General features: G+C 36.5%; 1 protein-coding gene across 11 annotated transcripts in view; it reads left to right on the top strand.

Moving 5' to 3' along the window:
• The window catches only part of ERC1 (ELKS/RAB6-interacting/CAST family member 1), a 517,187-nt gene that overhangs the window by 176,445 nt on the left and 323,818 nt on the right, over window positions 1-16,924 (top strand). For all 11 annotated transcript variants that reach the window (XM_032593893.1, XM_030321381.2, XM_030321379.2 and 8 more), the window contains 4 exons: window positions 833-970; window positions 2,303-2,443; window positions 4,377-4,517; window positions 14,584-14,777. In XM_032593893.1, the coding sequence (XP_032449784.1) occupies window positions 833-970; window positions 2,303-2,443; window positions 4,377-4,517; window positions 14,584-14,777 (614 nt within the window). The remainder of the gene's footprint in view (window positions 1-832; window positions 971-2,302; window positions 2,444-4,376; window positions 4,518-14,583; window positions 14,778-16,924) is intronic.

Genomic DNA, 16,924 nt, shown 5'->3' with positions numbered 1-16,924 from the left:
TTTTACTCAGTATCTTTCATTATGGGTACTTGAGTTTCCTATGATAACATGCTATCTCCATAATGTTTATCAAACCTACTCCCTCCTTTCCATCTCTCTTAGCTCATCTGGTCTTGAAAATCTTTTACCTGAATTGATAAGCTCTATTTGTTTTCCATGTAAGTCCCCTTAAATTATTTCTCCATAGCTATCAGAATTATCTATCTAAAAGACAGAACTGACCAGACCATTTCTTTGTTTAAAAACACCTAATGGTTGTCCTCTGTTAGAATAAAATCTGTCTAATATAGATCACACACAGAGCCATCCATAGCATGCGTTCAGCTCCATAATGTATATGAAGGAATGAATAATTTCAAAAGGAATTTCATTGAAAATGCTTCCTGTTTGGATAAAAGAAGATCTAAGATTATATATTAACACTAGTGTTTAAGAACAGTTTTTCTTTATACAGCTAATTTGTCTGTCTTACTGGCTTGTTCTAATCCTCAATTCACTGTGATTTACAATGTCATTATTGAAGTAAGTAATCCAATTTCTCATGTCTTTCCTCTCTATAATTCCTCTCTCCATCCCATCTCTATATCTTGGGTCTTTTCTCTCTAGCTACTTTCCTTATTTCTTTAGAGACTTATATATATGTGTATGTGCATCTTTTCTCTGTTCTGGATATAAATTCTAACTTTAAAATTTTGCATGCAGTTTTGAAACCCTTAGGATTAAATTATTTCTATGGAACACACTCAGAGATAACCCTGATCTACCTGTTTTCAACTTAAAATTATTTTTATTGTGACTATATTTCTCTTAATTTCCTCCCCCCCCCCCCCAGATTGAAAATCTTCAAGAGCAACTTAGAGATAAGGAAAAGCAAATGAGCAGCTTGAAAGAACGAGTCAAATCTTTGCAGGCTGACACTACCAACACCGACACTGCCTTGACAACTTTGGAAGAGGCCCTTGCAGAGAAAGTGAGTGACTGGTTTGGACTCTTCATAGACACATTTCCTCTGCTTTCTCGTTAATGTAAAATTTTCTCTAGTAATGAGACTTGGATATAAAAGGCAGAAGACGTCCCTTGGGGCAAAAGAGAAAAGAGCTTTCTGTACTATTGCTGACATAGATAGTATAGGGGAAAGAAAATCCACTCTGTTTTTGTCAACTTAAGCATCTCTTGTTAGGCAAGATGGATTCCACAGTAGAGGGCAGTGGCTGAACTTTGTAAACAGTAAGCCATATTTTCCCCATTTACTATCTTCTGAAAAAAAAAGAAAAGTTCTTTTTATTTATCTCATCAACTAGAATTTGGGGATGTAGAATATTAGACATTGACCATCAGGAAGCACTATATTATTAGTTCTCTTTTACTATACCACACTGGTACCTAATATAGTCATGGATTTTAGTATTAATACATTTAGTATTAATGCATTAATACATACTTGCTATTTTTCTAGTCTTGGCCTTGCTACTGCATTTTGTGTTTATGAGCAAACCTAATCTTTCAGGAATGGTTGACTAAGTAAATAAGTGGCCCAGCCGGACAAGTGTTTATGTCTTGGAAGGAGGTTTAAGGAATCTTGGTGGGGCGTTTTAATTGGATTTTTTTTTTAAAGGAATAGGGTCACTGTTTTTTAAGCGTCTTGGACTCAGAATGCTTCAGACTGTATGCCAGGGATCAAGGCTTGATCCCTGAATAAATTCAGAAATAATACCCAGAAATATGCTTAAATTGCTTCAACTTTTAGACTTCCTAAGTATCTGTTGACAGAAGTTTTAACGGCTCCTCTCTTTTACCCTGCTTTTTTATGCTTTAAGCTCAGTATGTCATAATGTCCCCAACCTCCTCCTTTTTTGGTGTGTGAGTTGTGAGTTGTTTCCATTGCCTTATGGGCAACATGTGAATTACATATAAAAAAGGAGTATTTGTTGACTGTTGCCCTTAAGGTAGGGGTGTGTGCGCGCGCGCGCATGCATGCATGCATGCATGTGCCCGTGCGTAAAGTTTTTGGATACTTGGGAGTTAAATGGGTTTTTCCAAAAGAATACTTAAGGGGATTCTAATACTATTTGAGATTATAGGAACAGAAACCCAGGGGAGTCAAAAGACCAAGGCCACATCTTTGTTATAACAAGATGAGTAGGAGGTATGACTTCTTTAAAAAGTAAATTATTAACAACTTACCACTGTCTTTTGAATGAAGCATGGGAGTGTGAAATTTTATCAGCTAAAAGCTGAATTACACTCATATGGTATAAGTAGGAAAGGAATTTTCTTATGTATTGATGTGCTCTCTTATCAGGAGCGGACAATTGAACGCTTAAAGGAACAGCGGGACAGAGATGAGCGAGAGAAGCAAGAGGAAATTGATAACTACAAAAAAGATCTTAAAGACTTGAAAGAAAAAGTCAGCTTATTGCAAGGCGACCTCTCAGAAAAAGAGGTTAAGATCACCAAAATAGAATGATTTGTTTAGTTGGTGCATTGTATGTATATGTTGATGGTCTTTATGTAATGCATATAAAAATGTATTTGAGAAAAGGTTTTCTTAATATTCTTATAGTATGCCTTTTCAGAAGACCTTAAGGGGTATTTTGGAAAGCTTTGCAGAGGTGTAGTAGATTGGATCATTCATTTCCTAAGTCTTCTCTCTTTCAATATGTTATGAGTTGGTTTCTTACTTGTTAATGACATTTTTATAGATTCTAAAAAAACTGAAGCAGTTACACATGGAAAGATACTGTGCTAATGGTAAGAAGGGTGATAGATGAAAAGAATATGCAAATGGAGGACAACTTATTTACAATGGCTCTTAAAAAATTTTTTTTAATTTTTAATTTTATTTTAGAGCACAGGAGTTGGAGAGACGGGCAGAGGGAGAGAGGGAGAAAATCTTAATCAGGGTCTACACTTAACATGGAGTCTGATACAGGGCTCAATCCCACAACCCTGGGATCATGACCTAAGCTGAAATCAAGAGTCAGATGGCCAAGTGACTGAACCACCAGGCACCCCTATGGTACCTCTTAAGTACATCTCAGTATTGGCAGAGAAATCTTAAGTGATTGCTGACCAGTTGGGTGACTTAGTAGCCTTGCTTTGGGAGGATCCTGTTAATGTGACCTAAATAGTAGAAATACCTAATGCCTTATGATCATGTAATAATACATGAGCTTCAGAAACATTCTTGGGTTTTCTTTCTTATATCTTTTAAGAAAATTTATGGTGGGGCGCCTGGGTGGCTCAGTCACTTAAGTGTTTGACTTCAGCTGAGGTCATGATCTCGTCGTTCGTGGGTTTGAGCCCTGCATTGGGCTCTGTGCTGACAGCTCAGAGCGTGGAGCCTGCTTCAGATTTTGTGTCTCCATCTCTCTCTGTCCCTCTCCCACTCGTTCTCTCTCTCTCTCTCTCTCCCAAAAATAAACAAACATTTGGAAAAAATTTATGGTAATTTTTATTTCTAGTGGAACTTCCCTTCTAAAAGGGAAAAGTGTTTTATATTTATGTTGGTGTAGCTACCACAGTAACTAGTAGTGACTCCTACTACTAGTGACTACTTTCATTCACAAAGCTTGATCTCCTTCCATTTATTTTGTGGGAATGGATATGTATTGATAGAACTCTTTTAAATTAAAAAAAATTTTTTTAATGTTTATTTATTTTTGGGAGGGGGAGAGAGAGAGAGAGAGAGAGAGAGAGAGAGAGAGAGAGAGAGAGAGAGAGAGTGAGAGAGTGCAAGCAGGGGGAGAGGCAGAGAGAGAGAGGGAGACACAGAATCTGAAGCAGGCACCAAGCTCTGAGCTGTCAGCACAGAGCCCGACGTGGGGCTCAAGCCCACAAACTGTGAGATCATGACCTGAGCTGAAGTTGAATGCTCAACCAACTGAGCCACCCAGGCGCCCCTCTTTTAATTTTTTTTGAATGTTTATTATTTTTTTTTGAAGGAGAGAGAGAGAGAGAGACAGAGAGAGACAGTGCATGAGTGGGGGAGGGGCCGAGAGAGAGGGAGACACAGAATCCGAAGCAGGCTCCAGGCTCTGAGCCGTCAGCACTGAGCCCAACACAGGGCTCGAACCCATGTGAGATCATGACCTGAGCTGAAGTCAGACGCCCATCTGACTGACCCACCCAGGCACCCCGATAGAACTCTTAAATCACAATTCAATTGGTATTTCTTGGGAATTCAACTTATTTTAGTTGGGACTTGAAAGCTGAGGCTAACATTGTTTTATATTTCATGAATGTTCTTGAAATGGAAACTTCAGTATATAATAATGAACAGAAAATATAAGCCACCAAGATAATAAATTTAAAAAATTTTATTTCCATTTTGTTTGTAATTAGTATTTATTCTAGATGTGTATTGCTTTTTTTAGGCTTCACTTTTGGATCTGAAAGAGCATGCTTCTTCCCTGGCTTCCTCAGGACTGAAAAAGGATTCACGACTTAAGACACTGGAGATTGCTTTAGAACAGAAGAAGGAGGAGTGTCTGAAAATGGAATCTCAGTTGAAAAAGGTTAAAGAAAATTTTTATACTTTTCTTACTTTGCTTTAAATAAGAACATAGTAGAAAGCTCTACAGGGTTCACATGTAATAAATTACCAATGATGTAATAATCCCCTAAAGTTCAACATGTCATTTATACCTTCATCAGTTCTCTTAGTGTATTTACCCTGTTTTATTTTACTACTGAAAATCCTCAAATTCTTAGAAAATTGACAGTTCAGAGGAAGAGTAAAATATAAGACCACAATGTAAAAATCTTAATTTTTCTGGTATTTTTCTTCCATTAGCATCGGGCTTCCTAGGAGATAATTTAGCAGTGATAGTCACCCATAGGGGTGAGTATTAGGATTGATATAGATATTTATTGTCCATTTTTCTGATTTATTTCTAAGATTTATATGGCAGTTTGTAGGTTTCAAAACACTTTCATATTTATAATCTCCGAGCTGTCAACTTTGTGAGTATTGGAACAGTTAACTGGGTTCAATTCATATGATGACTAATTAAAACAGGTACAGCCTAGTCTTGAGACTTTAAGATGTTTTTTGTTTTTAAAGTTTATTTATTTTGAGAGTTAGTGAAGAGCGTGTATACACACACGTGTGCGAGTGGGGTAAAGGCAGAGAGAGAGGGAGGGAGAGAATCCTCACTGTCAATATGTCAACATGGATCTCACGAACCATGAGATCATGACCTGAGCCAAAATCAAGAGTCAGATGCTAAACTGATGGAGCTCCCCAGGCTCCCCAAGACTTTAAGTTATGTTCTCTTTCTATGTATTGGGTGTATTCAACATGATATCCTTATAATGAATATTTCATGTAGAGTATGTCTAAAGCAAAATCACATTTTTAAGCTAAAGAGAGGAAGAAAATCCAGTATCTTATAGTTACTTTTGAATAAGTAGGAAAATACTATTTGTGAGATTATGGACTCCGATTATAACCAATTCACATTTGATAGTTGGCTTTTTTTCCTCACTGGAAAGGTGGAAATAATTTTCTATTTAATACCTGAATATCAAAGGTGAAGCTGTTACATGTATTCAGAGTTATAAAACAGAGCAGGAACTATCAAGAGTAATGTTATTCATTAATATTCTAAACTCCCCTGTTTGTGACAATCCCACATTTTCTATTTGTTTACTTTTATTCTTCTTGTTATCATGGCCTCTTATATCTTAGGCTTTATCTGTAGGTTTATGAGAAAAAATAAAGTTATCTTTGGGTAGAGGAGGCTGATGGCTTTCCTCTACTTTGATTTATTATCTGTTTTAGTAATGGCCATTTTTCTTTTCATATTTTTCTTTGTTTCATTCTGGATCATTGTTTCTTTTCATTTTAGTTCATTACTGATATTTTCCTTTTAAACTGCTTCCACAGTTCCCAAGTCCAACAAGGAGGTTATTTGTATAGTTTTTATTTGTTTTGTTTGTTTTTTGCCTTTTCTCACCTCTTTTCCTACCTTCTCTGGTTTTAATTGAGCATTTTATGTAATTCATTTTTCTTGCCCCTTTAAGCATATCAGTTGTATTTCTTCAGTTTTTTCAAGTGATTGCCCTAGAGTTTGCAGTATGCATTTTTTACTTATTTCCCAACTTTATTGAGATATAATTAACAAATAAAAATTGTATATATTTAAGGTTTACATGATGATTTATGTATACATTGCAAAATGGTTACCACAGTCAAGCTAGTTAACACATTTATCACCTCACATAGTTATTATTTTATTTTTTTGTGGTGAGAGCGCTTTTAAAATATACTCTCAGCAAATTTCAAGTATATAATACAGTATTATTAAGTATAGTCACTATCCTATACATTAGATCTTCAGAATTTACTCAAAACTGAAAGTTTGTAACCTGTGATCAACACCTCCTCATTTCTCCCATCCAAGTACTAACCAGGCCCGACCCTGCTTAGCTTCCGAGATCAGACGAGATCAGGCACGTTCAGGGTGGTATGGCTGTAGACAACACCTCCTCATTTCTCTACCCTCTAGCTCCTGACAGCTACCATTCTAGTTTGCTTCTATGAGTTCACCTTTTTTAGATTTTACGTATAAGTGAGATCATACAGTATTTGTCTTTCTGTGTCCAGCTTGTTTCACTTAGCATAATGCCCTCCAGGTTCATCCATATTGTCACAAATGGCAGGATTTCCTTCTTTTTATGATTAAATCATTTTTTTTATGATTAAATAATATTTATGATATATATGATATATATGTATCATATATATATAGTATATGCACACACAGAGACACATATTTCCTTTATCCATTCATCTGTTGATGGGTACTTAGATTCTTTCCATATCTTGGCTCTTGTGAGTAATGCTACAGTGAACATGAGAGTGTAGATATCTCTTTGAGACACTGATTTCATTTCTTTTGGATATATATCCAGGGATGGGATTGCTGGATCATATAGTAGCTCCATTTAAGAATTTCTGAGAAAGCTTTGTACTGTTTTCCATAATGGTTGTATGAATCTGCATTCCCATCAGTGGGGTACAAGGGTTCCCTTTTCTCCATAGTCTTGGCAACTCTCATTTCTAGTCTTTTTGATGATAGCCATTCTAACAAGTGTTACGTGTTATCTCACTGTGATTTTGATTTGCATTTCCTTGATGGTTAGTGATGTTCAGCTACTTTTCATGTACCTGTTGGCCATAGTTTGTCTTCTCTCTTCTTTGGAAGAACTATCTGTTCAAGTCTTTCACCCATTTTAATGGGATTATTTGTGTTTGTGCTATTAAGTTGTATGAGTTCCTTACTTATTTTGAATATGTCAGCTATAAGTTTTGAAAATGTTTTCTCCTATTCTGTAGGTTGCCTTTTCATTTTGTTGATAGTTTTCTTATAGAAGCTTTTTACTTTGATGGAGCTTTTTACTTTTTACTTTCATATAGAAGCTTTTTACTTCTATTTTTGCTTTTGTTGCCTGTGTTTCTGGTGTCCTATCAAAAAAATCACACAGTAAACATTTTTAATCAAAGTTCACTTTCAGAAAATGTTATCCCACTTTGTGTCGTGCAGGTACCATACAACAGAATCCTCCCAATTCCTTCTTCCCTTCCCTGATGACATTGTTATCATTCATTTCATTTATCCATATGTGATAATCACCCCAATACATTACTATCCTTACTTTAAAATCGTTACCTTTTAGATGAAGAATAAAAATAATAAAAGGTGAAATTTTAGCTTTATTCTTTCTTCAGTTCTCTTTCTTTCTATATGTATATGTGAGTTTCTGACCTATATAATTTTCCTTCTGCATGAAGCACTTCTTTTAATATATTTTTGCAGGGTAAGTCTACTGGCTATGAACTTCTCAGTTTTTGTTTGTCTAAGAAAGTCTTTATTTCTTGTTCACTTTTGAAAGATATTAAAAATGGTTATAGAATTCTAGGTTGGTGGGCTTTTTTCCTAACACTTTAAAGGTTTCACTCTGTTGTCTTCTTACATGATTTCTGATGAGAAGTCTACTGTAGTTCTTAACATTGTTACTCTGCTGGTGAGGTGTTTTTTCCCCCTCTGACTTCTTTTAACCTTTTTTCTTTGTCTTTCATTTTCTACAGTTTTAATATGATGTGCTTACATGTAGATGCTGAGTATTTATATTGCCTGGTGTTCTGAGCTTCCTGATTTGGTGCATGTCATTAATTTTGGAAAATTCTCAGCCATAATTGCTTAAAATATTTTTTTTTTTTAAATTTTTTTTTCAACGTTTATTTATTTTTGGGACAGAGAGAGACAGAGCATGAACGGGGGAGGGGCAGAGAGAGAGGGAGACACAGAATCAGAAACAGGCTCCAGGCTCTGAGCCATCAGCCCAGAGCCTGACGCGGGGCTCGAACTCCCGGACCGCGAGATCGTGACCTGGCTGAAGTTGGACGCTTAACCGACTGCGCCACCCAGGCGCCCCTAAAATATTTTTTTAAATGTTCATTTTTAGAGAGAGAGAGCGAGCGAGTGAGCAGGGGAGAGGCAGAGAGACAGGGAGTCACAGAATGCAAAGCAGGCTCCAGGCTCTGAGCTGTCAGCACAGAGCCCCACGTGGGGCCTGAATTCATATGAGCCGTGAGATCATGACCTGAGCCAAAGTCGGACATTTAACTGACTGAGCCACCCAGGTGCCCTTAATATATTTCTTTTTTTTCCTTTTGGTATTCCAATTATCTATATGTTTCACCTTTGAAATTACTCTGTAGTTCCTTGGATGTTCTACTGGTTTTTAATTTATTTATTTCATTTTTAAAAATCTTTTTGTTTTGGGAAGTTTCTATTGACTTGTCTTCATGCTTACAGATTCTTTCTTCAGCCAAATCCAGCCTACTAATGAGTCCATCAAAGGCATTAATTTCTCTTACAGGTTTTTTATACCTAGAATTTCCTTTTGACTCTTAAAGTGTTCACCTCTCTGATTATATCACCCATTTGTTCTTGAATATTGTCTCTTTTCCCATTAGGGACCTTAACTTTTCATCAGTTGTCTTAAATTCCCAGTCTGATTAATTCCAACATTTCTGTCAAATATCTGAGTCTGATTTTGATGCTTACTGTATCTCTTCAGACTGTGTCTTTTCTTGTCTTTTATCACACCTTGTAATTTTTTTGTTGAAAGCCAGATATGTTGTATCAGGTAGAAACTGAGAAACTGTATCAGGTAGAAACTGTACCTGCAGAAACTGAGGTAAATAGGCTTATGTGTGAGGTTTTAATCTGGCTAGAAGTTGAGCTGTATTTAATGTTTGCTGTAGCTGTAGGTGCCAGAGGCTTCAGTCTCCTCTAAGTGTCCTTGTCTCTGTTGACTTTGTGCTTCTGTCTTCAGAGAGTCTGCATCTTGTAGCTCTTTCAGCTGTTACCCTTTGTTATCATACTAGAACCCTATTGTTGTGGTGGTAAGATGTGGGAAAAGATAAACTTTCTATAATCTGATGATTAAGTCTTGGTCTTTTATGAGTCTCTGTCCCTCGCTGTGACCTTCACTAAGGTTTTCTCCTTAGCTAGAGGGGGCTAGAACGGGAGGAATGCCCATCTGCCAGGTGGGATAAAACTCTGTTAAAATCTTTGCTCCTGGAGAGTCTGCCTTTGGGTAGAGTATGCTTTGGGCATTTATTACCCCTCCACACCCTTACCAGAACCACAAGGGGATTTTTGCGAGCTCTTCACTGTGAGAACTTGGTGAGGTTCCTGGGGGTAAAGACTGTGAAAGAGTGGTGGGTCTGCCCTGAAACTGCAGCTTCTAGGGCTTTCTCACTCTCATGCTTGTCCACACTCAGCCTCTAGTATTTCCTCAAAGTTACCAATTGAAGTGTTCCTGCCAACAGCTTTGCTCCGGGTAAGTAGATTGCATCTGTGACCCCCTGGATTTGCCTGTGTCTCTTGATTTTGGAGTTGTAGTTTGCCCTTTGCCCTCAGTTCTCTGATAGGTCCAAGAAAAGTAACTCATATTCAGTTTTTTAGTTTTTTCTTATTTTAAGAATGGTAGTGGTGACTTCCAAGTGTTTTACATTTTGGAGCTGAATTTATAGCTGTTTTCCATATAGAACAGACTTACTCATTCTTGTTTTATGAAGATATATATGTGAGTTTTGCCATTTAGAATAACATCTAAAATAAACGTGCAATAAAAATACAATTATTGCCTATATTTGGGAATCAGATTTAGTTTTAGTAATTAATACATAAATATTTATGGAATCAGTAGGTTACCTCTCCCAGGGGATTTGAGAGTATATCACAGAGGTCTGAGTTAACAATATACATGTCTTATGTAGCTTTTTTAGTTCTACTAGATGTCAGATGAACTTGAATACTTTATATATTGTCAAAGTGTTTCTAAAGTCATTAATTTACGTTGGAAATTACTTCTCAAGAAAGGAAAAAAAGACAATTTTGACTTAAAATATGTCTTAGAGTAAATGAGTATTTCCAATGTATGATTGAGATAAGAGTTAGGCAATAAAATGTAAGACTCAGAACAATTTTTATCTCATTCTCGTAATAAATACTTCCCTTGCACATTTTAAAAGCAGAGCAGTGAAACAGAGACAAATACCACATGATATCACTTACATGTGGAATGTAAAAACAAAAACAAAAACCTGAACCCATAGATACAGAGAACAGATTGGTGGTTGCCGGGGGTGGGAAGTGGTGGTGTATCGGTGAAATGGGGAAGGGATTCAAAAGGTAAAAACCTACAGTTACAAAATAAATAAGTCCTGAAGATGTAATATGCAGCATGGTGACTGTAGTTAATAATACTTTTTTGTATATTTGAAAGTTGCTGAGAGCAAGTAGATCTTAAAAGTTCTCATCACAAGAAGAAAATTATTCGTAAGTTTGTGGTAGTAGATGTTAATTAGGTACATTGTGACCATTTCACAATATGCTGTACATAGTCAAATCATTGTGGTGTATGCCTGAAACTAATATGTCAATTTCATCTAAAATAAATAGAACCAAATATTGTCATATATATATATTTTTTAATTTGCTACAGTTTTAATTCTTCTTAGTAGCTTATTAGGCCTAGGGTTTTGTTATCTTTGTCTTTTGTGTTAACGTTTTGTTGTTGTTTTATAGCTTATTAGTAGGTTTATTTTTATTTTTTTACATAGATACAGCTTATTTTATTTTTTGGTTGTGGGAACTTTTTTAAATGTTTGTTTATTTTTGAGAGAGAGCATGCATGAGTGCTCTCAAAAGGGGGAGGGGCAGAGAAAGAGAGAGGGACAGAGGATCTGAAGCTGGTTCTATGCTGACAGCAGGGAGCCCGATGTGGGGGTCAAACTCATGAGCCGTGAGATCACAACCTGAGCTGAAGTTGGACACTTAACTGACTGAGCCACCTAGGCACCCCGGTTGTGGAAACTTTTAAAATCTATTTTCTGAAGGGTGCTTGGGTGGCTCAGTTGGTTAAGTGTCTGACTTTGGCTCAGGTCATGATCTCATGGTTCATGGGTTCAAGCCCCACGTCGGACTCTGTGCAGACAGCTCAGAGCCTGGAGCCTGCTTTGGATTCCGTGTCTTCTTCTCTCTCTCTCTGCTCCACTTCCATTCATGCTCTGGAACAGAATAGAAAATTCAGAAATGAACCCACATTTATTTGTAGGTTGATATGAAGTGATATTTGGCGCATTTTCTTGCTAAAAACCGTAAGTGGCATAAGGTTGGAGTTCTAACTTATATTTATTCATAAGGCTCTGATTATTATTGAAATTTTCAAAGAAATTTCTCTATTTTGTTTGTAGTAGAAGGGAACTAATCTTGAGATAATGATAAATTCAAGACATTTTTTACTTCTAGCTTAGGAATTTATATCCTAGATATGAATTTGGGTATTTTATGTCTTCAGCATGAGATAATGACCTTAAAATTATTAAGAACAGTCTTGAAATTCAACTTCTGAATTATCAGAATTGTAAAAAAGTGCTAACTTCTTTTTTTTTCTCCTCTGGGAAGAAATCTCTCTTCCTAGAGAATTTTTTTATTGTTAATTTTTTAAATTATATTTTTTAACCTTTTACTTTTTTTTTCTCTTGCTTGTTCTGTTCTTATACCATTTCATTCTACCTTTTTCTCTTCTTTTCTTCCTGACTCTTCTTCCTTTTCGGTCCTGAAAATAGTTTTAAGCTACCCATTGAGACCAGTAAGTGACATGACAGAGTAGTGCCATAAAGCCTAGGTAGATGTTTTTTTCTGTATTTTGTATGAGAGGTTTTTTTACTACTCTAAAAAAAAGTGAATGCACAAGACCTTCTCTCTCCCTTCCTCAAGTAGGAATTCTGTAGACTTTCTAAAATGACTCCTTTCTGAAGCATAGAAAGTATAGATTTGGAGTAAATACAAAGTGGGAAAGTTTCTGAGATCAAAATTCCCCCCCCCCCACCCCAGGCTTTGAGATGTGTTTGCATTTCTGCTGCTTTTGCCTTGTTTTCTTCTTCTTTTTTTTTTTTTTGTTTGTTTATTTTTGAGACAAGAGAGACCTAGCATGAGTGGGGGAGGAGCAGAGAGAGGGAGACACAGAATCCAAAGCAGGCTCCAGGCTCTGAGCTGTCAGCACAGAGCCTGACAGGGGGCTCGAACTTGTCAACAGTGAGATCATGACCTGAGCCCAAGTCGGACGCTCAGCTGACTGAGCCACTCAGGTGTCCCCATTGCCTTGTTTTATTCTTAATGATTAATTGATTCAGAGTTGCCTCTCTTTCCTCCTTTCTTTTCATTGTATTTATTTGTTTATTTATTTATAAATGCTTATTTATTTTGAGAGAGAGCACAGCGTGAACAGGGGACGGGGAGAGAGGGAGAGAGAGAATCCCAAGCAAGCTCTGTGCTGTCAGTGCCGAGCCCCACAAGGGGCTCATTCCCACAAACCGTGAGATCATGACCTGAGCTGAAATCAAGAGCTAGATACCTAACCAACTGAGCCACCCAGGCGCCCTACCTATCTTTATGCTAGATTTTATCTTGTGGCTTTTAACACCACCAGTTTAAGGTAGAATTTTGCTAACACATTAAAATACATCTTCCAGTGAACATTTTTGTTTTTTTTTTTAGTGTTTGTTTATTTTTGAAAAAGAACACAAGCAAGGGAGGAGCAGAGAGTGACAGAGACAGAATCTGAAGCAGGTTCCAAGGCTCCAAACTGTCAGCACAGAGCCCGACATGGGGCTCAAACTCATGAACGGTGAGATCATGACCTGAGTCAAAGTCGGACACTTAACTGACTGAGCCACCCAAGTACTCCAGTGGACTCTTTTTTAAAGGCCACTGTTAGTAACTGGATTTTTAAAACTGGTTACACCTGAAACAAAAATTATTGTCAGGATTTTAATCTTAGAAGTACAGCTTTTGCTTTGACAAAGCATTTAGCCCAATTTGTGGAAACGTTTCTCAAGTTAGTTTTCAGAACTTTCCAGATTATTTCTTAACAACATATATTTACTCCTTTAGTATTTTTTCAAACCTTTTTAGAGAACTGAGTATATTCTATTGTCTGTTAAATAAGGGAAAATGAAACATCTTCACCATGACCTTTTCATTAAATACATTATACATATTCAGAAGGAAAATTGAAGACTTGATAATTAGTTTTTAATTATTGAAATTGCTTTGCATTCCAAAATGCATTGGAGTTATTAGTTGGCATTTGCAACAGGATTCTGAATAAAAGTTTTCTTCTTGGTTCTGAAGGTGATCGTTGACTTCTAACTTTGCTTGTTCCATGTTACTTTGTAAAACCCTGAATTCTTGTCTTAGGAAGGTACCTATGTGTGGATAGCCATTTTCTTAACCTAACTTCATTTTCATGGAAGTATTTCATCTGCAGAATCTATGTGATTCTGTATGCTCTATGTGATTCATACATGTTTGATAAAGCAGTATATAGGAAAAGGGAAGGAAAGTAAGGGTCAAGTGCGAATTTGATCTCAGCATTGGCAGTGGTTATAGTAACATCAGCACTGGATCTCTGGTGATGCCGTTTTGAGAGATTGGAGAAATTATCTTGGAGAGGTCAATAGTAGTCTAATGCCTTGTTTGTATCACTAGACTCAGAAAAATCTCTTGTCTTGTGATGATTTTTGGCCTAATAAATATTCAGAGATGTACAGTAGTACATATAAACCCAAACCTGTTTGAAATTCATGATAACTATTTCTCAACTTATTACTAATATTTTATTTATATAATATTTAAGCAGAGAAAAACTTTATAAATTGAAGATGAGCTATTAGATATTTGATAATGCTATGTTTAAATTGGAATGTAGGGGTTCCTGGGTGGCTCAGTCAGTTAAGTGTCTGACTCTGGCTCAGGTCATGACCTTCCAGTTCATGAGTTTGAGACCCCGTGTTGGGCTCTGTGCTGACAGCTCAGAGCCTGGAGCCTGCTTCAGATTCTGTGTCTCCCTCTCCCTCTGCCCCTCCCCGGCTCACGCTCTGTCTCTGAAAAATAAACATTAAAAAATAAATAATTTGAAATGTAGATAGTGCTTTGGAACTGTAGTGTTCACTGCCACTATATGTGAATCATGGAATTTGAACACTTTTCTTTGTAGGCACATGAGGCAACATTGGAAGCCAGAGCCAGTCCAGAGATGAATGACCGAATACAGCAATTGGAGAGAGAGACTGCCAGGTACAAAGATGAATCTAGCAAGGCCCAGGCAGAAGTTGACCGCCTCTTGGAAATCTTGAAAGAAGTGGAAAATGAGAAGAATGACAAAGATAAGAAGATTGCAGAGTTGGAAAGGTAAGGAAAGGGAAGCTGAATGGTGGACTCTCTATGTTAGAAAGATTAAAGTATGTTTTTAAAACTGTATACTTTTGGGGGTGTACTTTTTCAGTGTATCTGCCTCTTGGAATTTAGGTTCTTGAGTGCTTATGTTATTTTTTTTAATCTGCTTTTTATTATAAGTCATTGTAAATTCATTGCTGCAACATCTAAAAGGTGACATAGGATGGAAATATATTAGGAAGCTCCGGACATCAGCATCATTAATTGGAAAGTGAGGAAGTATTTATTGATTGAGAAATTGAAGTTTTCTACTGGCTAATCAGTAGAGTACAAATAGCTACTTGCTTTTTAATTACTTTATCTACATAGTAAAGTAGATGAATTCTTTAAAATGAGCTGTGCTTATAGATCTAGCTAGACAGCTCTTTTATTTCTCCCTCTAATTAGAGTGTTTTATACTAAAGATTAAGTATTTGTTTTTTGACCTCTTCTTTTACAGCATGTATTTAACATAAATTTACATGTACATAGAAGCAGTTCTTCTAGTAGAACTTCATTAACCACCCATGTTCTTTTAAATAGTCAAGAGATGACAGTGACAGAGTGAAGTCACTAACCTCTGTAGCTTCTTGGAGCTGATTTCTAGGAATATTTTATTTTCATGTTCTTGAAGGTTGGGAAATCTGAGACAACTTTCATAAATTGTATTAAGTTTAAAATTTATGGGTGACTGGTAGACTTAATACTCCCCTAGAATTAATTTTTCTCCTATTCTGTACCCATAGAGTTTTGAGTTTCAAGAAACCAAAACAATAAAGTTTAATCCTCACAATTTTTCTTCACTATACTGAAAGTGTTAATAACATAGCTGGTTGCATACTCTCTAGATTCCTTTTGCTTTGATATTAATTCTATTTGTATTTCTGGTTCTGGATAAGATGAATGGATAGAATTCTTCAGGTCAGAATTAAGAAATTACTAGAGTCTCAAGATGAGATTATGTGCCTTTTTTCGTGTTTGCACTGCACTTTCCCCCCCAGGACACACACACATTTACATACTCACATGGATACATGCCTCCCTGCTCTGTGTTGGCCTGAAATCAGCAGCAGTACTGCATAGGTTTTAAAATACAATACTTTTGATGGATTAGTGACTTCCCACTAAATATTTTAGTATTTCAGAAAAGAAATTCCTTGATAAAGTTTCATTTTTCCATTTGTTTTCTTGTATTAGATATCTACATTGAAATTATTGCTTGTTATTTCAGACAGCTTGCTTGGAGAAACTTTGATTCATTTTTGGATCTAATGCTGATTTTTGGAGATGGGTGTGACTTGAAAGAGAGTAAGAAATAGGATTAAATTTATATTTCAGACTCAAAGCACAACAAATAGCTTTCATTATCCACCGTATTTCTCACATTTTGAGAAACTTGTGAATGATCTGTGCTTTCCACAGAATGTAACTTAAAAGGTTGAAAAGCACTACAGTTTTATCCTCTCGCCAGGTAGCACTGTAATTTTGTTTTAGGATTTGACACAAGTTTCTTGGCTACCAAAAAAAGGAAGTTTTTAAAACTCACTTTTTGTTACTGGCTTTATAATTTCTTGTTCAGTAATACAGTTTAAGATTTGAATAATAGTCAAAGAGAGTCAGGATTATATTATTTATGCCTTTTGTTCCCATATTTAGTACTGAGATGCATGTGTGTGGCTGCTGTGTTTCTTACTAACCATTTGCTTCTTGTGTTGCCATTCCACTATTTCCTATATGTGGGTGTCTGTCTCCCCATAATTTATCATTTGAATTTCTTCACCTTTCTTTTGATTTGTCTTATCATGGTCCTAATCCATTGGGATTTTGGTCTCTGTGTGTTTTTTATGTGTGTTCCCTCTTGGCCATGCTGTTTCTCAGAAAGCCAGTCTCCCGCAATTTGTACCTTCCACACCAGGTTTCTGTCCCTGCACCGTCAGGGGGGTTTGTTTGGGACTTCCTGGGAAAGTGAGTGTTATGTAAGGCTACAGTTCTGTAATAAACTGAATTGCTACTGCTGCTTTTGCTACTGCTGAGGCTTGCTGGGAATTTTGCTTGATCAGAATTAAAGAACAGCCAGTATAGGTCAGTTGAACTGTACCTCTTGGGACATTGTTTTGAGGATA

Source organism: Lynx canadensis, chromosome B4, assembly GCF_007474595.2.
Source record: "Lynx canadensis isolate LIC74 chromosome B4, mLynCan4.pri.v2, whole genome shotgun sequence".
Lineage (NCBI taxonomy): Eukaryota > Metazoa > Chordata > Mammalia > Carnivora > Felidae > Lynx > Lynx canadensis.
The sequence above is the reverse complement of the archived record's forward strand: the minus strand, read 5'-3'. Positions and strand labels throughout refer to the sequence as shown.